The 16,763-nt window shown below is 40.2% G+C and overlaps 1 protein-coding gene across 2 annotated transcripts; it reads left to right on the top strand.

The window, feature by feature from the left end:
• Nucleotides 1-3,341: 3,341 nt before the first annotated feature.
• On the top strand, nt 3,342-16,732 carry LOC105940457 (uncharacterized). Of its 2 annotated transcripts, XM_076891352.1 has the most exons (7): nt 3,342-3,420; nt 8,126-8,235; nt 9,843-9,923; nt 10,030-10,138; nt 10,235-10,410; nt 10,972-13,354; nt 13,517-16,732. In XM_076891352.1, exons 3-7 carry the CDS (start codon nt 9,921-9,923, stop codon nt 16,342-16,344), a joined length of 5,499 nt encoding a protein of 1,832 aa, XP_076747467.1. In that variant the 5' UTR covers nt 3,342-3,420; nt 8,126-8,235; nt 9,843-9,920; the 3' UTR covers nt 16,345-16,732. The 2 variants fall into 2 exon arrangements, with proteins under 2 accessions (XP_076747467.1, XP_024657343.2); XM_024801575.2 differs by having other exon boundaries at nt 10,972-16,732.
• Nucleotides 16,733-16,763: the final 31 nt, after the last annotated feature.

The following is a 16,763-nucleotide window of genomic DNA, read 5'->3' as shown; positions in this document are numbered from 1 at the left end:
TGCAGCTTCTCCGTGTCTGGTTCTGACTCTGGGAACTGATAAAAGACCGGATCCAGATGACCTGAGGGATCTGGATGGTTCATACTGGGTCAGGAGGTCATTGATGTATTTTGGTCCTAAACCATTCAGAGCTTTATAGGCCAGCATCAGAACTTTAAAGTCTATCCTCTGACGGACAGGCAGCCAGTGTAAAGACCTCAGAGCTGGACTGATGTGGTCCACTTTTTTGGTCTTAGTGAGGACTCGAGCAGCAGAGTTCGGAATGAGCTGTAGTTGTCTGACTGATTTTTTAGGTAGACCTGTAAAGATGCTGTTACAGTAATCAAGCCTACTAAAGATGAATGCATGGACTAGTTTTTCCAGGTCCTGTTGAGACATCAGATCTTTTATCCTTGATATATTCTTGAGGTGATAGTAAGCTGATTTTGTTATTGTCTTAATGTGTTTTTCTAAGTTTAGGTCTGCATCCATCACTACACCCACATTTCTCGCCTGGTTTGTGGTTTTTAGATGTATAGATTGAAGTTCTCTGGTGACCTGTAATCGTTTTTCTTTGGCGCCAAAGACTATTACCTCAGTTTTGTTTTTGTTTAGCTGGAGAAAATTGTGGCACAACCAGTCATTGATTTCCTCAATGCATTTACCAAGAGCCTGTACAGGGCCTCGGCCTCCTGGTGACATTGTGATATATATTTGTGTGTCATCTGCATAGCTGTGATAGTTTATGTTGTTGTTGTTTATAATCTGTGCCAGTGGGAGCATGTAGATGTTAAACAGAAGGGGTCCCAAGATGGAACCTTGGGGAACTCCACATGTGATACTTGTCTGCTCAGATGTGAAGTTACCTATTGATACAAAGTATTTCCTGTTTTCTACGTATGTTTTGAACCAGTTTAGTACAGTTCCTGAAAGACCTGCCCAGTTCTCCAGTCGTTTGAGTAATATGTTGTGGTCAACTGTATCAAATGCTGCACTGAGATCCAGTAAAACTAGGACTGACATTTTTCCACTGTCTGTATTCAGACATATGTCATTAAACACTTTGGTCAGAGCGGTTTCAGTGCTGTGGTTCTGTCTAAAACCTGACTGGAAGGCATCATAGCAGTTATTCTGTGTTAAGAAGTAACTGAGCTGTTGAGAAACTGCTTTTTCAATGATCTTACTTAAAAATGGGAGATTTGAGATCGGCCTGTAGTTGTTCATTTGTGTCTTGTCAAGATTGTCCTTTTTCAGTATAGGTTTTATTACAGCAGTTTTTAGTGGTTCTGGAAACACACCTGACATTAAAGAAAAGTTGACGATCTGTAACAGGTCTGACTCCAAAGTCTTTGAGACCTTTTTGAAAAAACTTGTTGGCAGGACATCTAAACAGCAGGAGGAGGAGTTCAGCTGACCTAAGATGTCCTCCAGGTCTTTGCTGTTAATAGGTTGAAACTGTTTCATGGTGTTTAAACAGTTTTTCGGTGGACACAGTACATATCCTGGATCTGCTGTTGATGTACCAATTGCTTGTCTAATTTTTTGGATTTTTTCAGTGAAGAATTTGGCAAAGTCATTGCAGGCCATGGTCGAATGAAGTTCAGCTGCCACTGACACAGGAGGGTTTGTTAGCCTGTCAACTGTAGAAAATAAGACCCGAGCATTATGGCTGTTTTTAGTGATGATGTCAGAGAAGTAGGACCTTCTTGCATTCCTCAGTTGTAAATTATAATTGTGAAGTTTCTCTTTATAAATGTCATAATGAACCTGGAGGTTTGTTTTTCTCCATCTGCGCTCAGCTTTCCTACACTCTCTTTTTTCTTTTTTCACCAGTGTGGAGTTTCTCCATGGAGACTTTTTCCTTCCAGAGATAACCTTCACCTTAATGGGAGCAATAGTGTCCATTACATTTAACATGTTAGCATTGAAGCTATTGACGAGCTCATTGACTGACCCTCTGGACAGGCCAGGTGTTAATGGGAAGACCTGGTTAAAAATTGCACTACTGTGTTCAGTTATACACCGTTTTGTGATCACTGTTGTTGATATATTTGTGTGGGCTGAGATTTTACTTTCAAAGAAAACACAGTAATGATCAGATAAGCCCACATCAGACACAGTAATGTTTGAAATGCTCAGGCCTTTGGAGATCAGTAGGTCAAGAGTGTGTCCTCTATTATGTGTGGCCTCTGTTACATGCTGAGTCAGCCAAAGTTGCCCAGAGTGTTACTCAGGTCTTTAGTCCCTTTGTCCTGAGGGTTGTCCACATGAATGTTAAAATCCCCAACAATAATTACACAGTCAAAATCAACACAGATCACAGACAGCAGTTCACTGAGGTCATTAAAAAAGTCTGTGCAGTATTTGGGAGGCCTGTAAACATTAAGAAACACAACTTTGGATGGGGCCTTCAGCTGTAAAGCCACATATTCAAAAGACTGAAAACTTCCAGGAGATAGCTGCTTACATTGAAATGATTCATTAAATAAGACAGCAACCCCTCCTCCTCTCCTGCTCGCCCTGGCCTCACTGATAAAACTGTAGTTAGGAGGGGTCGTCTCGATGAGAACAGCTCCACTGTTACTTTGGTCCAACCAAGTTTCAGTTAAAAACATAAAATCAAGGCTGTGCTCAGTGATTAAATCATTAATTAAAAATGTTTTCCCAGCTAAAGATCTAACGTTTAATAAAGCCAACTTAAGTGTTTTAGAGGTATTACTTGCCCCCTCGTGTTTGGGAGCAGTCTGTGGCACACAAGGTGTGTTTACTATGAATTTCTAGTAAAGTGCTTCATATGGAGCTGTCCAACTGAGAGCAATCATTGTGACACATTGTGTAAAAGAGTTTAGAGATTGAAGTAAAGATGATTTAATGCCATTTTAATTCCTTTATATTCTTCTCTGAACCTTATCTTTAAACTTTCTTTGTGATTAAATTAAACTTGAATGAAAAAGATGAAATACAAAGGACACCAGCCCTCACACACAGCAATAACATTATCTTGGCACAGGGCTGACTTGACACGGGCGCGGTTGTGATAAGGTGAATGTAGCACATTCATGAATCAGACATTATCCAGATAACATATGTAGAAATAGCTGCAGAACAAATAAAAAGGCAGAATTTTCTCACAGCTGTCTCTTGAAATGGGTGTGAATGTTACTGATTTGTTACAATTGAGTGATCCAATATTTAAAAATGGCTATTTGAAGTTTTGAATTTTGTCTTTTATACATTCCTCAGTTCCTGTTCTGGTAAATGTTTTACTCTCTTTTTTAACCCCTTTTTGTGTACTTCCTGTTTTATTTTGACATTTTGATTCCCAGTGCTGTTTCCTTTGTTTTTACTTCTCATGCCCATTAGTCTGACTGAATTCAGCTGTTCCAAATCATTGTTTGATGGTGTTGGAGTTTCCTGTTGTGCTGCATGCACGTCGCAAGTGTAAGTCAAAATAGGTTTTTCTCTGTTTATCAAACTAGTGTTGATTTAGCCGTCAGTAATTTTCTCCTTTAAGATTTTAATTATATATTCAAAGCCAAAACAAATGAAAATACAAGTTTGAACACATATGGCTTACAGCCTGGTGCCTTATTCTGAACTCCTCTTAAAAAACAAACCAAACAAACATATTTTGAGTCAGTAGTCACCTTTCTTTTGAAATACATAGGATGCTAAGATTGTTTTTTATAAGTGATACTTTGATGTAACAGACAGGTTTTGTTAGTCCAAATGACCATCCTTTCCTTAAGTAGGTCGGATGAGCTGATCTGAGTATTTTATGAACTCGGATCAACTCAAAACAGCCATCTCCAGGTTTTTCAGGGAATTGTCAAAAAACCATATATAGTCTATAGCGAGCAATCATATGTTGTTAATGTCTGGGAGAATGTGCAGACTGCTTTGAGCTACAGTAACTCAATAACCCCTCGTTGCAACAAAGGTATGCAGAAGAGCATCTCTGAATGTCCAAAACATTGAAACTTGAAGTAGATGGACTGTTGCAGCAGTTAACCACAGTAAACTGAGGCTCACCAACATTGGACAGTGGAACTATAGGAAAATGTTGCCTGGTCTGATGAGTTTTGATTTTTGGATCAGAATTTAGCGAAAACAACATGAAAAGATCCGTCCTGTCTTGTATGAGTGGTTCAGACTGGTGCTGTCACAATGTAGGGGATGTTTGCTTGGCACGTTTTGGCCTCTGAATACCAACTGAACACTGTTTAGATGTCACAGCCTACATGGTTATTGTTGCTGACCACATTTATCCCTGTGAGACCACAGTCTTCCAGAAGCATAACAAACCATGTCACAAAACTCGAATCATCTCAAATTGGCTTCCTGAACTTGACAGTGGACGTGCAACTGTGCTGCTATGGTGGCAGTACGAACCAAAATCTGAAAGGAATATTTCTAGTACTTTGTCAGATCTACGCCATGAGAAGGGCAAGCAAAGAATGTAGGATTTCTAAAGGACAAAGGGGTTCCAACCCAGTATTAACAAGGTCTACATGAGTAAATGTGTAATTAAAAGGTAGATCATTACAATGACTGATGGATATAAAAATAATATGTACATTATGAAGTGCATACCCAAACCTTTTGCTGACAGTCCTGGCCCTGTATCCTTTCTCGTGCATATGGCAAAAATTGAAAGTTATTTCATTAAAAAAAGACTCGTCATGCTCTGTAACAGGATATTTTAGATATCAACAGCCACAAATGGAAAGTCGTAAAACTTATCTTAAGTCCTGGAAACTAGCTCAGAGATTTTTGATTAGTGACTGTATATCAGGGATATCCAGCTCCAGGTCTCGAGTGCCGGTGTCCTGCAGGTTTTAGATCTCGCCCTGGGTCAGCACATCTGAATCACATGATTAGTTCATTAGCAGGCCTCTGGAGAACTTCAGGTCATTTAGCCATTTAAATCAGCGGTTCAGGACACAGCACTCGAGGCCTTGAGTTGCCTGTTGTATACAGTGTGGATTTAGTTCCTCAAAACGTAAATACAGAGTAGCGATGAAGTGATTCATCTCGCCTCAGAGTCAAGAGCCTCTAGGGCTGTGATGACGAAAACTTAACCTACACATTTGTTTCCATTTAAGGTTGGTGTGGTCATACAAATGAAAATAGGACTCACACAGACATACATGCCCACATAGATGTAAGTGGAGGATGATTTTTGTAACACATTCTGCTGCTTGAGTGATGTGTTCAGCGAAGGTGCCACAGCCACATTTACCACAACTGCTGTTTTGAAGTTTGCCCCTTGTGCGAGTGCCTCAGTTTGACATACTGTCTCGCAGTATTCGAGATGCTGTCTGGGCACTGAGCCCTATAGCAATTATTATAAACCAGGAGAAAGGACAGATCTTCTGAATCAACTGTAATCTGTATTAATGGGTATCTGCATTAGAATTTGTCAGCAGGAGGCTGAAGTTAGGTACCAGATGCTTCTTGCTTCATTTGCATTTGTAGTAAAAGTTTTGCTGATCAGTAATGTCTGAATGACTCTAAACGGTCTTTGTGGACAGCAAGAGAAACATATTGATGACTGCACATGAAACAGCAAGTTTTGGTATACATAGACTCTTTATTTACCCTGAAGGAAATTTACATCCATTATCCAGATATCCACCAGCTACAGTGGCAGCCACTAGAGATTTTAATGCTCCAATAATGCTCTGTGGCATGTTGTCACACTGCTGAAGTCTGTCTAAGTTAAGGTTTAGCAGAAAATTGCAATCTATACTTTTTATACTCAGGAATTGTCCCTCACTTCTGGTTGATTTTTATTTCACTGTTAGAAACGTAAGGTTGATTTATCACCTTCAGAAATATTCCAGGGGTGTTTCTCTCAGATGGAGCTGAAGATGGAGCTCTGCTTGGCCCTTGTGTGATCAATGATCTCTCTCACTTAAAGAAATAGACACAGTAAAATCGTAATACATGAAGTGACTCCTCCTGTTTCTTGGGAATTCAAGTTTCTGTTGATCTGTGTTTTGCTATCATTTTACATTGACAACACCCTTCTGAGTGTCTCTTCTACACAGTCATCACATTGTATTAACTGGTCACATGGGTTGGGTAGTGACTTGCTGCACAGTCGGGTACGGCTTTTCAGGTGACATTCTCTGCAGAATAGCTAAAATGCTTTGCGGGAAAATGCCACTCCAGTTCGTCATCATTATAAGTTGTTCTCCGAAAATGTCTGACAGAATTGTTTCAACACCTAAACAAAGTGGCACCTTATTAGTATGGCAGGCCCATGATACACAAGGCAGACTCACAGTCGGTCAGCCGACAAGTTATTGAGGCAGTAAAATCAGCAGTGGAAGTGTGGGGGTGTTGCACAGCACAGGCCAACTGTCAGCCAAAAAAAGGTTTCAGAGAAAGTCTGTAACTGAGCTCCAAGAGGAGCAGTGTCATACTGGGCTGTGTGCTGAAGGTTGTTGTTGCAGACTTTTGTTAAATTTGATTGCAAATAATTTATATTATGTTTGTCCATTGTGTTATGTTGTAATGCAAAAATGACATTCTCATTATAAAGTAGTGTTTCCAGTTAATACTTGTACAGCTGCTGTTATTGTGTATATATTTATTTATATTTCTTCATACATTCTTATATAGTTCTATATTGTGTATTGTGTATTTTGTTGTACAGTTATTTTATTTTCAACTTTAATTTATATATTTTATCTTATTCTTTCCCAGTTAAATTTACCCTTCATTCTAATTTGTGTTGTACAGTTATTTCATTTTTAACCTTAATTTATATTTTATTCCTTCCTAGTTAAATTTACCCTTTTTAATTTTTCATATTTATTTCCTATCTTATTCATAGCCTTTTCCTTTTTTGTTCTCTTTAGGTCACGAGCAGTTGTCTAAGCATTTCACTGCATATCGTACTGTGTATGACTGTGTACGTGACAAATAAAATTTGAATTTGATTTATTTTAGTGAATGGTCAAGACTAAACATTATTTCAATGTTGTATTTGTTGGAGGGCTTTGATGTCTACATGCTCTCAGAATATGTTTAAATTATGAATATGAAAAGTCCTGCGTTGAACCTAATTTCATGTTTAAGAAAGTGTCCGACATAATTCTTTGGATGCTGCAAACTGAGCGTGCAGCTTTTAGCCTTACACGCTCAAGTGCTTTACAAACTATTTAGGAAGCTAGCTATCAGTTAGCTTAGCACAAACACTGGAAATATTTGGACTCATGGTTTGCTTAGTTTTTACTGTTGAGTTCACTGACACTGAAGCGTGTGCACTCTTGCTGCTAGAGGTTGACTTGTAGCCCATTTGACAATCATTAGCTGTAAAGCAAAATGCCAATTGTGTGACTTTGAAGCCCGTGAAGCCATTAACAAGTGTTTCTTTGTGGAGCTGGCATGCTTTCCCTGTGCCTGTGGGGGTTTTCTCTGGGCCTTCTTCCTACACACCAAACACATACATGCTAGGTTTTTGATTCTAAATTGACCATGGATGTGGAGTAGACAAAGTGCTTGGAAGTATACAAAATACAGCTCTTTATGAAGGTATGGTCAAATGTGGTCGAGGACTAAAGCACTTTGAGAGGTTGGTGCAACTGGGGGGAAATGGATGTTTTTAAACACAAGAACATTTATATCTGTTTCAGTTTTTACAGGCTTTTAATCCTGCTGTCCTAGCACCTCATCAGGTCATTGTGCTGTGAAAATTGGATTACAAGCTTGAAACATAATCACGTTTACTTCTTATTCTTGTTAAATTTCAGTGTACTAAATATGTACAAGTATACCAAAATGAATAAAAATGAGTGCAGCATTAAATATGGCAGTTTATAAGGAATGTAGATAATCAGGAGTCTTTAACTACCAAACAACTGTTTAAAAAAATAGACACTGAGGCAAAATGAAGTGTAAGCAAGTGTTGCTGCTTGTTTGTACCTTTGTGGACCTGGTTAGTCCTGTTGATAAGGAGTGGTGTTTCTCACTCATACATCTTTCTCTTGTGCTTTCTAGTCAGGTTTCGGCTGCCTAAAGGCCTAGTCTGAAGTTAAGGTGTGTGGGGGTGTGTGTCTGTGTGTGCGGATTTGTTGCAAGGGGGCTCCAAAAGAGGCGGTCCTGATGCTGCCTAACCTGTTTGCCTGCATTATAGGTATTCAACTGGCAGCTTCACCTCGTCCTGCCCACAGAGCAGCAGTGATACACTGAAGAGGAGACATCTGGCCCTAGGCTTTCCTAAGGAGACGGTGTCTTTGGCACACGGTAAGTCCATCAAATCTCAGTTTGGTTGTTATGGCACAATCTATGATTGGAATAAATTGGAGGAGATTTGATAAAAAAAAATACCTTAATGTTTATTCATTTCAAAATCTAAAAATTGCATTTCAGTAAAATGTACATTGTAGTTGGTATAGGTTCATCTCTGTACTTCACATCAGTTACATTTGTTTTCATTCGAGTACTGAGACTGACCCCCGTCCTCTCACAGACTTGGGTGGAAAGTCTGAATTAATACTGAAGCCATTTAAGGATGAGGCGTTTGCTTATGTTTTGCCTCTGGTGTCATTGATTTTTTTTTAAATTGTTGTACTTGTATGTCAGCACCAAACTGCAGAGTTTGTCTAGCGTAAAGATTTTAAAACAGGTTGACCACAACTGTGGGCATGCCAGACTCTGCTGTCACTGGGCTCACACCCTGTTTGATTGAAGTTGTTTCTCAAAACGTTGCCACCCTGGATACACCTATTAACGGCAATGCAATTAGTTTTTTAAGAAGTGTCTTGTGACTTCACTGCCTTTCCTGTTTGTTGCTCATCGCTGGTTTGGGGAACCATAAGGTAGAGCCTAAAACCACTGCCCAGTTTCCTTGCAAGTCAAGAATGCCTGAAACAGCATCGTTGAGCATATAACTACAGTTTTCTGAGCTCTCACTGAAGAATTAGATTTATCTACTGTCATCTGGTTATTACCTGGTTAGTAGTTTCTATATTTAAAGAAAGAGAACTCCTGGGATGGACTGTGTTATTATCAGTGGGTGTTGGCCAATAATAATCAATTAGCAGTTAGTTTTGTAAGTATTGTTTTGTTTTTTTTCATAAGTCCTGTTTGTTTCAATTTGAGTGACTGTTTTTACCACATCTGATTTCTTTTTTGAGTTGAATTTAAAAGCATGGTGTTGACGATCGTCTGACTCTTAGCTCTGCTGGACAGTATAAACCTGATGAAGCAGACGCTCTTGAGTTTAGGGTTTTTATCACAGCATGTCTAAAACCTGCTCCCTCATTTTCTATTCGACACTGCTGCAAGTGAATTACGTTAGTGTTTATATGCGAATGTGTTGAGGTGTGGTCGAATCCAGTGTGTGTCAGTCAGAATGCATCCAAACCAACTGGTTTAGATGCCTACATACACCTTAACAAACCTGGCAAAGGCTTTAGATTCCTGAAGTGTGAGACAATGTGGTTTGTGGGCGTCAGAGTTTCTCTGTCAGTTCAGAATCAGGAAAAAATAAATAAAAGTACCAGCTCTTCTTTAAAGAAACAAAACGCGTTTCACTTGTGTGTCTTCATGTGGATAGTATTATCAGGTATTACAAAAATGTTATTGCACGGGTAGAAACAGTGACACACTATTTTTTAGCTGCACCTACAGTATACCTAAACCAGTGTTTTTATTAATAAGCTGAAAGCTGCATGTTGCTGCATTGTTTGTGATGAGAGATCAGAAAGAGTACAGCTTTTAGAAAAAATAAAATGATCTGATTTTACTTTTACCTACAAAAACGACATTCAGCATTGCTTCCCTGCATCTTACTTAGTCGGTGTCAGCTTTAAGTAAAAGCTCCCTCTGCTTTCTTTTGTGTTTCACAGATAATATTGCTGTAGTTCCCACATTCGCTTGAATTGTCATATGAATTCTGTGATGTGGATGTGCATGTAATAGAAATAATGGTAAGTATAACAATGTTAGACATACAGTGGCTGACAATCATACACAAAAATGTAAACATTGCCTGATGTAAAAATCTCACACTGTGTATTCTAACCACTGTCAAAGGACCAGGACAGCAAGAGTGCAAGCTTCTCAGAAAGCCTCGTGCTGGATAACGCTGAGAAAGGAGTTGTTGTTGCAGGAATCAAAGACAACACAATCTCTCCAAAAAGTGGTAAGATAAACATTTCAGATTCATTTTTGTTAGTTTTGAAAATTCAATAAGCACTAATAGAAAAAAAGAATGTGACATTATTTCTGCTCCTTTCAGGAGAAAGGTTTGTTGCAGCAACAATACAACTTGGTAAACTTGAGAAAAACGATGTGGAGAAAATCTTGAAGGTGCTGGAGCCGTACGAAAGCAACATAAATCTTCTGACAGAGAAGGACTTGAACCCCGGTGTTGACCTTGGCTCTTTGGGAGTAGGTCTCAAAGATTCGGCAGCGGTAAGCATCAAGCTGTGGGGAACATTTGGTTTATGTTATTATAGGAAACACCATAAAATCTGTTTTTATTTATACATTTTTAAACCTTTTTGTGTATGAGAACTGTTGAAATATTGACTTTCAGTATTTCAATAAACTGTCAAATCACAATATATCTGAAAAGATATCCAGTTAGACATTAAATCCTTTTTCTAAAAACTGCATATGTGAAGCCTAAAATCCCCTACGTAAAAATCTTTTTCTCGAATCTGTTACCAAAATTAAGCAATAGTAAGCATATCAGTGCTTTCTAAGAAGACGGGTCAGTTTGCTTATTTCAACATACAATATATATATTTTACTGATGCAAGTGACCTAATGTATGGGGACGTTTTGTGAGGTGGTGGTGATTTACTTAATCTAGTCCATCCTATTCGTCCATGACATCTTCTATTTCCCATTTCTACCCCCACCTTGCTGCAGTGCAGATGAACTGGACATGATTTGTGCTGCTCAGAATACAATTTTGGTTAATAGTCATAAAGTTAGTGCTTTAATTTTGTTTTTTTTAATTACCAACAGATATTACAGAAGGATCTATCGCTGGATGCATCAGCTCAGGGACCAACCGTTTCCCTTGATGGCCTGAATGGAAAGCTTAATGATGCACAAGGGTTGGGGGTAAAAATAAGTGAACCGACTCTTAATGGAGACCTTCCCAGTCTTAGCCTAAATAAGCCATCAACTGCTGCTGGTGCCACATTTAAAATGCCCTCCGCAGGGCTTACAATGCCAGACATAAAATCAGATTCAAGTGGAACCCTAGAAGTACCTGATATCAGTGTCTCAGCTCCCAATCTTAACACTCCCATTGCAACACTAGACATCAACAAACCAGAAGTCGAAGGCAAAATGAAACACAAGGCCCCGAAATTCACAATGCCACACTTCAATCTACCTGATCTTGATGCACCAAAAGCAGACATTGATGTCTCTGGTGATCCAGGTCTTCCTTCAGTCAGTGGAAGTATGGAGAGACCAGACCTCAACCTGTCAGCTCCAAAGTTAGATTTGAAAAGTAATGATTTGGAGCTGAATGGGCCAAAAGTGGATTTGAATAGTCCTGATGTAAATGTAAAGGCCCCAGATGCTAATATTGAGGCACCCTCAGGGAAAATCAAGTGGCCCCATCTAAAATGGAAAAGTCAAAAACTCAAAGGACCAGATGCTGACCTGTCCACACCTAATGCCAGCATTTCCACACCAAAGATTGATGGTGATCTAAGTACCCCAGATGTGAATGTTGGCTCAGCTCAAGCTGATATTAAAGGCCCTGATCTAGATGTTCAAACCCCAGATCTTAACGTTGATGCCCCTTCTGGTAAGATCAACTGGCCTCACCTGAAATGGAAGAAGCCCAAACTTGAAGGATCAAAAGCAGACTTGGACATGGATGCAGACCTAAAGAAACCTGATTTAAGTCTTTCAGCTCCAAAGATTGAGGGTGACATTAATGTACCAAATGCTGAGCTGAGTCTTCCAGAAACAGAGCTAAAGGCCCCGGGTGTAGATGTTCATGCCCCAGACGCTGACATTGATGCTCCTTCAGGAAAAATTAACTGGCCTCATCTAAAGTGGAAAAAATCCAAACTTAATGGGCCAAAAGCTGATATGGACCTCAATGCAGATTTAAGCCCACCAGATGCTTCAGTTCCAAAAATTGATGGGGAGATTAGTACACCTGACGTGAGCCTCAATTTACCCAAAGCTGACGTTGATATCAAAGCACCAGATGCTGACATAAATCCACCGTCTGGCAAAATCAAGTTCCCAACACTGAGAAAACCTAAATTCTTGGTTTCTGGGCCAAAGGTGAAAGCTCCAGATGTTGATGTTGATGCTGATGTGAAAGCACCTGACCTCAGTCTGTCTGCTGAAGCACCTGATGCTGATCTGAATTTACCAAAAGCTGACCTTGATATCAAAGCACCAGATGCTGACATAAACCCACCTTCTGGCAAAATCAAGTTCCCAACACTGAAAAAACCTAAATTCTTGGTTTCTGGGCCAAAGGTGAAAACCCCAGATGTTGATGCTGATGTGAAAGCACCTAACCTCAGTCTGTCTGCTGAAGCACCTGATGGTGATCTGAATTTACCAAAAGCCGATGTTGAAGCACCAAATGTAGACATTGAATCTCCATCTGGAAAGATCAAATTGCCCACTATGAAAAAGCCAAAATGGTCAATCTCGGGTCCTAAGGTTAATGGTCCAGATGTTAATGCTGATGTGAAGGCACCTGACCTCAGTCTGTCTGCTGAAGCACCTGACCTCAGTCTGTCTGCTGAAGCACCTGATGCTGATCTGAATTTACCAAAAGCTGACCTTGATATCAAAGCACCAGATGCTGACATAAACCCACCTTCTGGCAAAATCAAGTTCCCTACACTGAAAACACCTAAATTCTTGGTTTCTGGGCCAAAGGTGAAAACCCCAGATGTTGATGCTGATGTGAAAGCACCTAACCTCAGTCTGTCTGCTGAAGCACCTGATGGTGATCTGAATTTACCAAAAGCCGATGTTGAAGCACCAAATGTAGACATTGAATCTCCATCTGGAAAGATCAAATTACCAACTATGAAAAAGCCAAAATGGTCAATCTCGGGTCCTAAGGTTAATGGTCCAGATGTTAATGCTGATGTGAAGGCACCTGACCTCAGTCTGTCTGCTGAAGCACCTGACCTCAGTCTGTCTGCTGAAGCACCTGATGCTGATCTGAATTTACCAAAAGCTGACCTTGATATCAAAGCACCAGATGCTGACATAAACCCACCTTCTGGCAAAATCAAGTTCCCAACACTGAAAAAACCTAAATTCTTGGTTTCTGGGCCAAAGGTGAAAACCCCAGATGTTGATGCTGATGCTGATGTGAAAGCACCTGACCTCAGTCTGTCTGCTGAAGCACCTGATGGTGATCTGAATTTACCAAAAGCCGATGTTGAAGCACCAAATGTAGACATTGAATCTCCATCTGGAAAGATAAAGTTGCCCACTATGAAAAAGCCAAAATGGTCAATCTCGGGTCCTAAGGTTAATGGTCCAGATGTTGATGCTGATGTGAAAGCACCTGACCTCAGTCTGTCTGCTGAAGCACCTGATGCTGATCTGAACTTACCAAAAGCTGACCTTGATATCAAAGCACCAGATGCTGACATAAACCCACCGTCTGGCAAAATCAAGTTCCCTACACTGAAAACACCTAAATTCTTGGTTTCTGGGCCAAAGTTGAAAACCCCAGATGTTGATGCTGATGTGAAAGCACCTGACCTCAGTCTGTCTGCTGAAGCACCTGATGGTGATCTGAATTTACCAAAAGCCGATGTTGAAGCACCAAATGTAGACATTGAATCTCCATCTGGAAAGATCAAATTGCCCACTATGAAAAAGCCAAAATGGTCAATCTCGGGTCCTAAGGTTAATGGTCCAGATGTTGATTTAGATGCTGGTGTTTCAACCCCTGACTTGAATCTCTCAGCTCCAAATATGGATGGTGAGATAAATGCACCAGATGTGGATCTAAATTTACCAAAAGCTGAACTGGAAGCCCCCAAATTTGATGTAGAATCTCCAGATGTTGACATTGAAGCCCCATCTGGAAAATTCAAATGGTTCCAATTCAAGAAACCCAAATTTGGCACACTGAAAGGTCCAAAGGCTGATATTGACTCTAATGTGACGATACCAGAGGTGGACCTCAAAAAGGCTGATGCAGAAATAAGTGCACCAGATGTTAATCTTTCTGCATCAAATATTGACGCCAATATCAGTGGCCCAGACCTTAACCTTGGTGGTCCAGATCTTGATGCACCTGATGCAAAGGTGAAGTTTCCCAAATTTAAATTTCCCAAACTCAAAGGATCACAAGTCCAGGGTCCCAGTGTGGATGCTGATTTAAAAACACCTCATATTGATGCAAGTCTTGATACACCAAAAGCTGAAGTGAATGCACCTAGTGCAAACCTCAGAGCGGAACCTCTCTCCTTGTCTGCACCAAAAGTTAATGGTGGTCTTGATGCGCCAGATCTTGACGTAAATTTACCGAAAGCTGATCTAAAAGGCCCCAGTGTAGACATTCAAGCTCCAGAGGCTGATGCCCATGCAGGAAAAATCAAGCTTCCCCAAATAAAATGGCCAAAGTTTGGCACATCGGCGCCAAAAGTGAAAGGACCAAATCTTGATGTTGATGCTGATCTACAACGTCCAGATCTAGGTCTGTCTGTTCCTGATGTAAATGCAAAGTTACCCAGTGCAGACTTGACAGCACCCAATGTTGAACTAAAAGCATCAGACTTGAGTCTCTCAGCCCCCAAACTTGAGGGAGACATTGGTACTCCAGGCATTGATGCTGGTCTTAAAACTGGTATTGATCTTTCTGCACCAAAAGTTAATGGTGGTCTTGATGCGCCAGATCTTGACGTAAATTTACCGAAAGCTGATCTAAAAGGCCCCAGTGTAGACATTCAAGCTCCAGAGGCTGATGCCCATGCAGGAAAAATCAAGCTTCCCCAAATAAAATGGCCAAAGTTTGGCACATCGGCGCCAAAAGTGAAAGGACCAAATCTTGATGTTGATGCTGATCTACAACGTCCAGATCTAGGTCTGTCTGTTCCTGATGTAAATGCAAAGTTACCCAGTGCAGACTTGACAGCACCCAATGTTGAACTAAAAGCATCAGACTTGAGTCTCTCAGCCCCCAAACTTGAGGGAGACATTGGTACTCCAGGCATTGATGCTGGTCTCAAAACTGGCATTGATCCCAACGTGAATGTTGGTTTGCCTGAAACTGATATCAAGGCACCCAGTCTACATCTGCCAAAAGCTGACCTCCAGTCATCTGATCTCAGCTTGAAAACACCAAATGTCAACCTTTATCCACCCAAAATTGGTGGTAGTCTCTCAGCACCAAACATAGACACGAGTATGCCAAAAATTGAAGTAGAAGCACCCGATGCCAATGTGAAATCTCCAGGTTTGGATGTCAACCTGCCAGAAGCAGACCTCAAAGATTCCAATATCCACTTGAAAACTCCAGATCTGGATTTGAATACCCACCTTGGTGACTTTAAAATGCCACATTACAATCATCCAAAACTTGATCTTTCAAGTCCTGAAGTAGAAGCTCCCAGTATTAATCCCACAGTTGAGGCTGGAATTAAGGTACCTGGAGTCAGCACAGATATGCCTACAACAGATGCACACATCTCTGTTCCTGCAGTAGATTTGAATGCACCAAATGTAGGTGATATTAAAGGACCTGATGTAGATGTGAAAGCTCCAGATGTAGATGCAAGTCTTGAGAAGCCCAAGATGCCACATTTCAAGATCCCAAAGTTTAGTCTTTTTGGATCTAAAGCAAAATCTCCTGAGACTAATGCCAGTGCAGATCTTGAGGGGAGTGGCTCTGACTCTGATGTGGTGGAGGTGGAGGTTCCTGTATTCAAGTTCCACAGACTGCCCCAAATCAACATTGATGGCATTGGAGGAATTACTGAAGCACTGAGCTCAATAAAATCTGACTTGGAGGAGAAGGATTTTGTTTTCAGTAAAGGAATCCGCTTGCCAGTAGTGAATGCAACAGCAAAAGGAGGAGAAAAGATTGACATTTTGGAGAGATTGAAAATCGCAAGAGAAAAGGCGTCCTCAGTGAATGTGTCGCCAACAGAAGAGAAAACTGATATTGACCTACAACACACTGGCGCAGGTCTTGATGCTAATACATCTACAGGTGCAGGAGATGCGTCTTTGGTCAGAGGAGGCACTTTCAAAGTAGACAAACCAGAGTCTACGCTGGGGCTGACCGTACCTGATATTTCTACATCAGATGAAAATGACAAATATTCACTGAGCCTTTCTAATATGCTTGGCCTTAATGTCAAGGATTCTGATGCCAACTGATCGTTCAAAGGTTGGCCTGATAAATGAAGCTCCAGTCCATAAATGTATGAATACATGCAGCGTAACTGATTTTCATGTTTTAGTTTGTGACATAAGAGAGACTAGCTGTAACTAATCCATCCATCTTGTTGTAGTTTTAATAATAATTAGCATAATAGAGTTCAGTTGTTGATACAATCTATGTATATTTTCCTGTTATTTATAAGCTTTTTCTAAATGTTAATTTGAAATTACTTTACTTTCAGTATTGCTTGTGATCACCATAAACTTTGTCTAGCAAGTGCTTTACTAAATATTTTAAAGGATAAATGAATTGTGTGAATGTGTTACTCTTCGTTCAATAAATCATTACAATGTCCAAAATAAAAATGTCCAGTAATTAAAGCCAGAGATGGTCTGTAATTGTTGAAACATCCCTC

Source organism: Maylandia zebra, linkage group LG13, assembly GCF_041146795.1.
Source record: "Maylandia zebra isolate NMK-2024a linkage group LG13, Mzebra_GT3a, whole genome shotgun sequence".
Classification (NCBI taxonomy): Eukaryota; Metazoa; Chordata; class Actinopteri; order Cichliformes; family Cichlidae; genus Maylandia; species Maylandia zebra.
Note: the sequence above shows the minus strand (reverse complement) of the source record. Positions and strands in the feature narration are given on the sequence as shown.

Bases quoted from the DNA above. Each gene is read 5' to 3' on its own strand.
- LOC105940457 (XM_024801575.2), top strand. The intron at 10,139-10,234 runs GTAAGATAAACA...TGCTCCTTTCAG, and splicing joins CACAATCTCTCCAAAAAGTG to GAGAAAGGTTTGTTGCAGCA. The intron at 10,411-10,971 runs GTAAGCATCAAG...AATTACCAACAG, and splicing joins GTCTCAAAGATTCGGCAGCG to ATATTACAGAAGGATCTATC.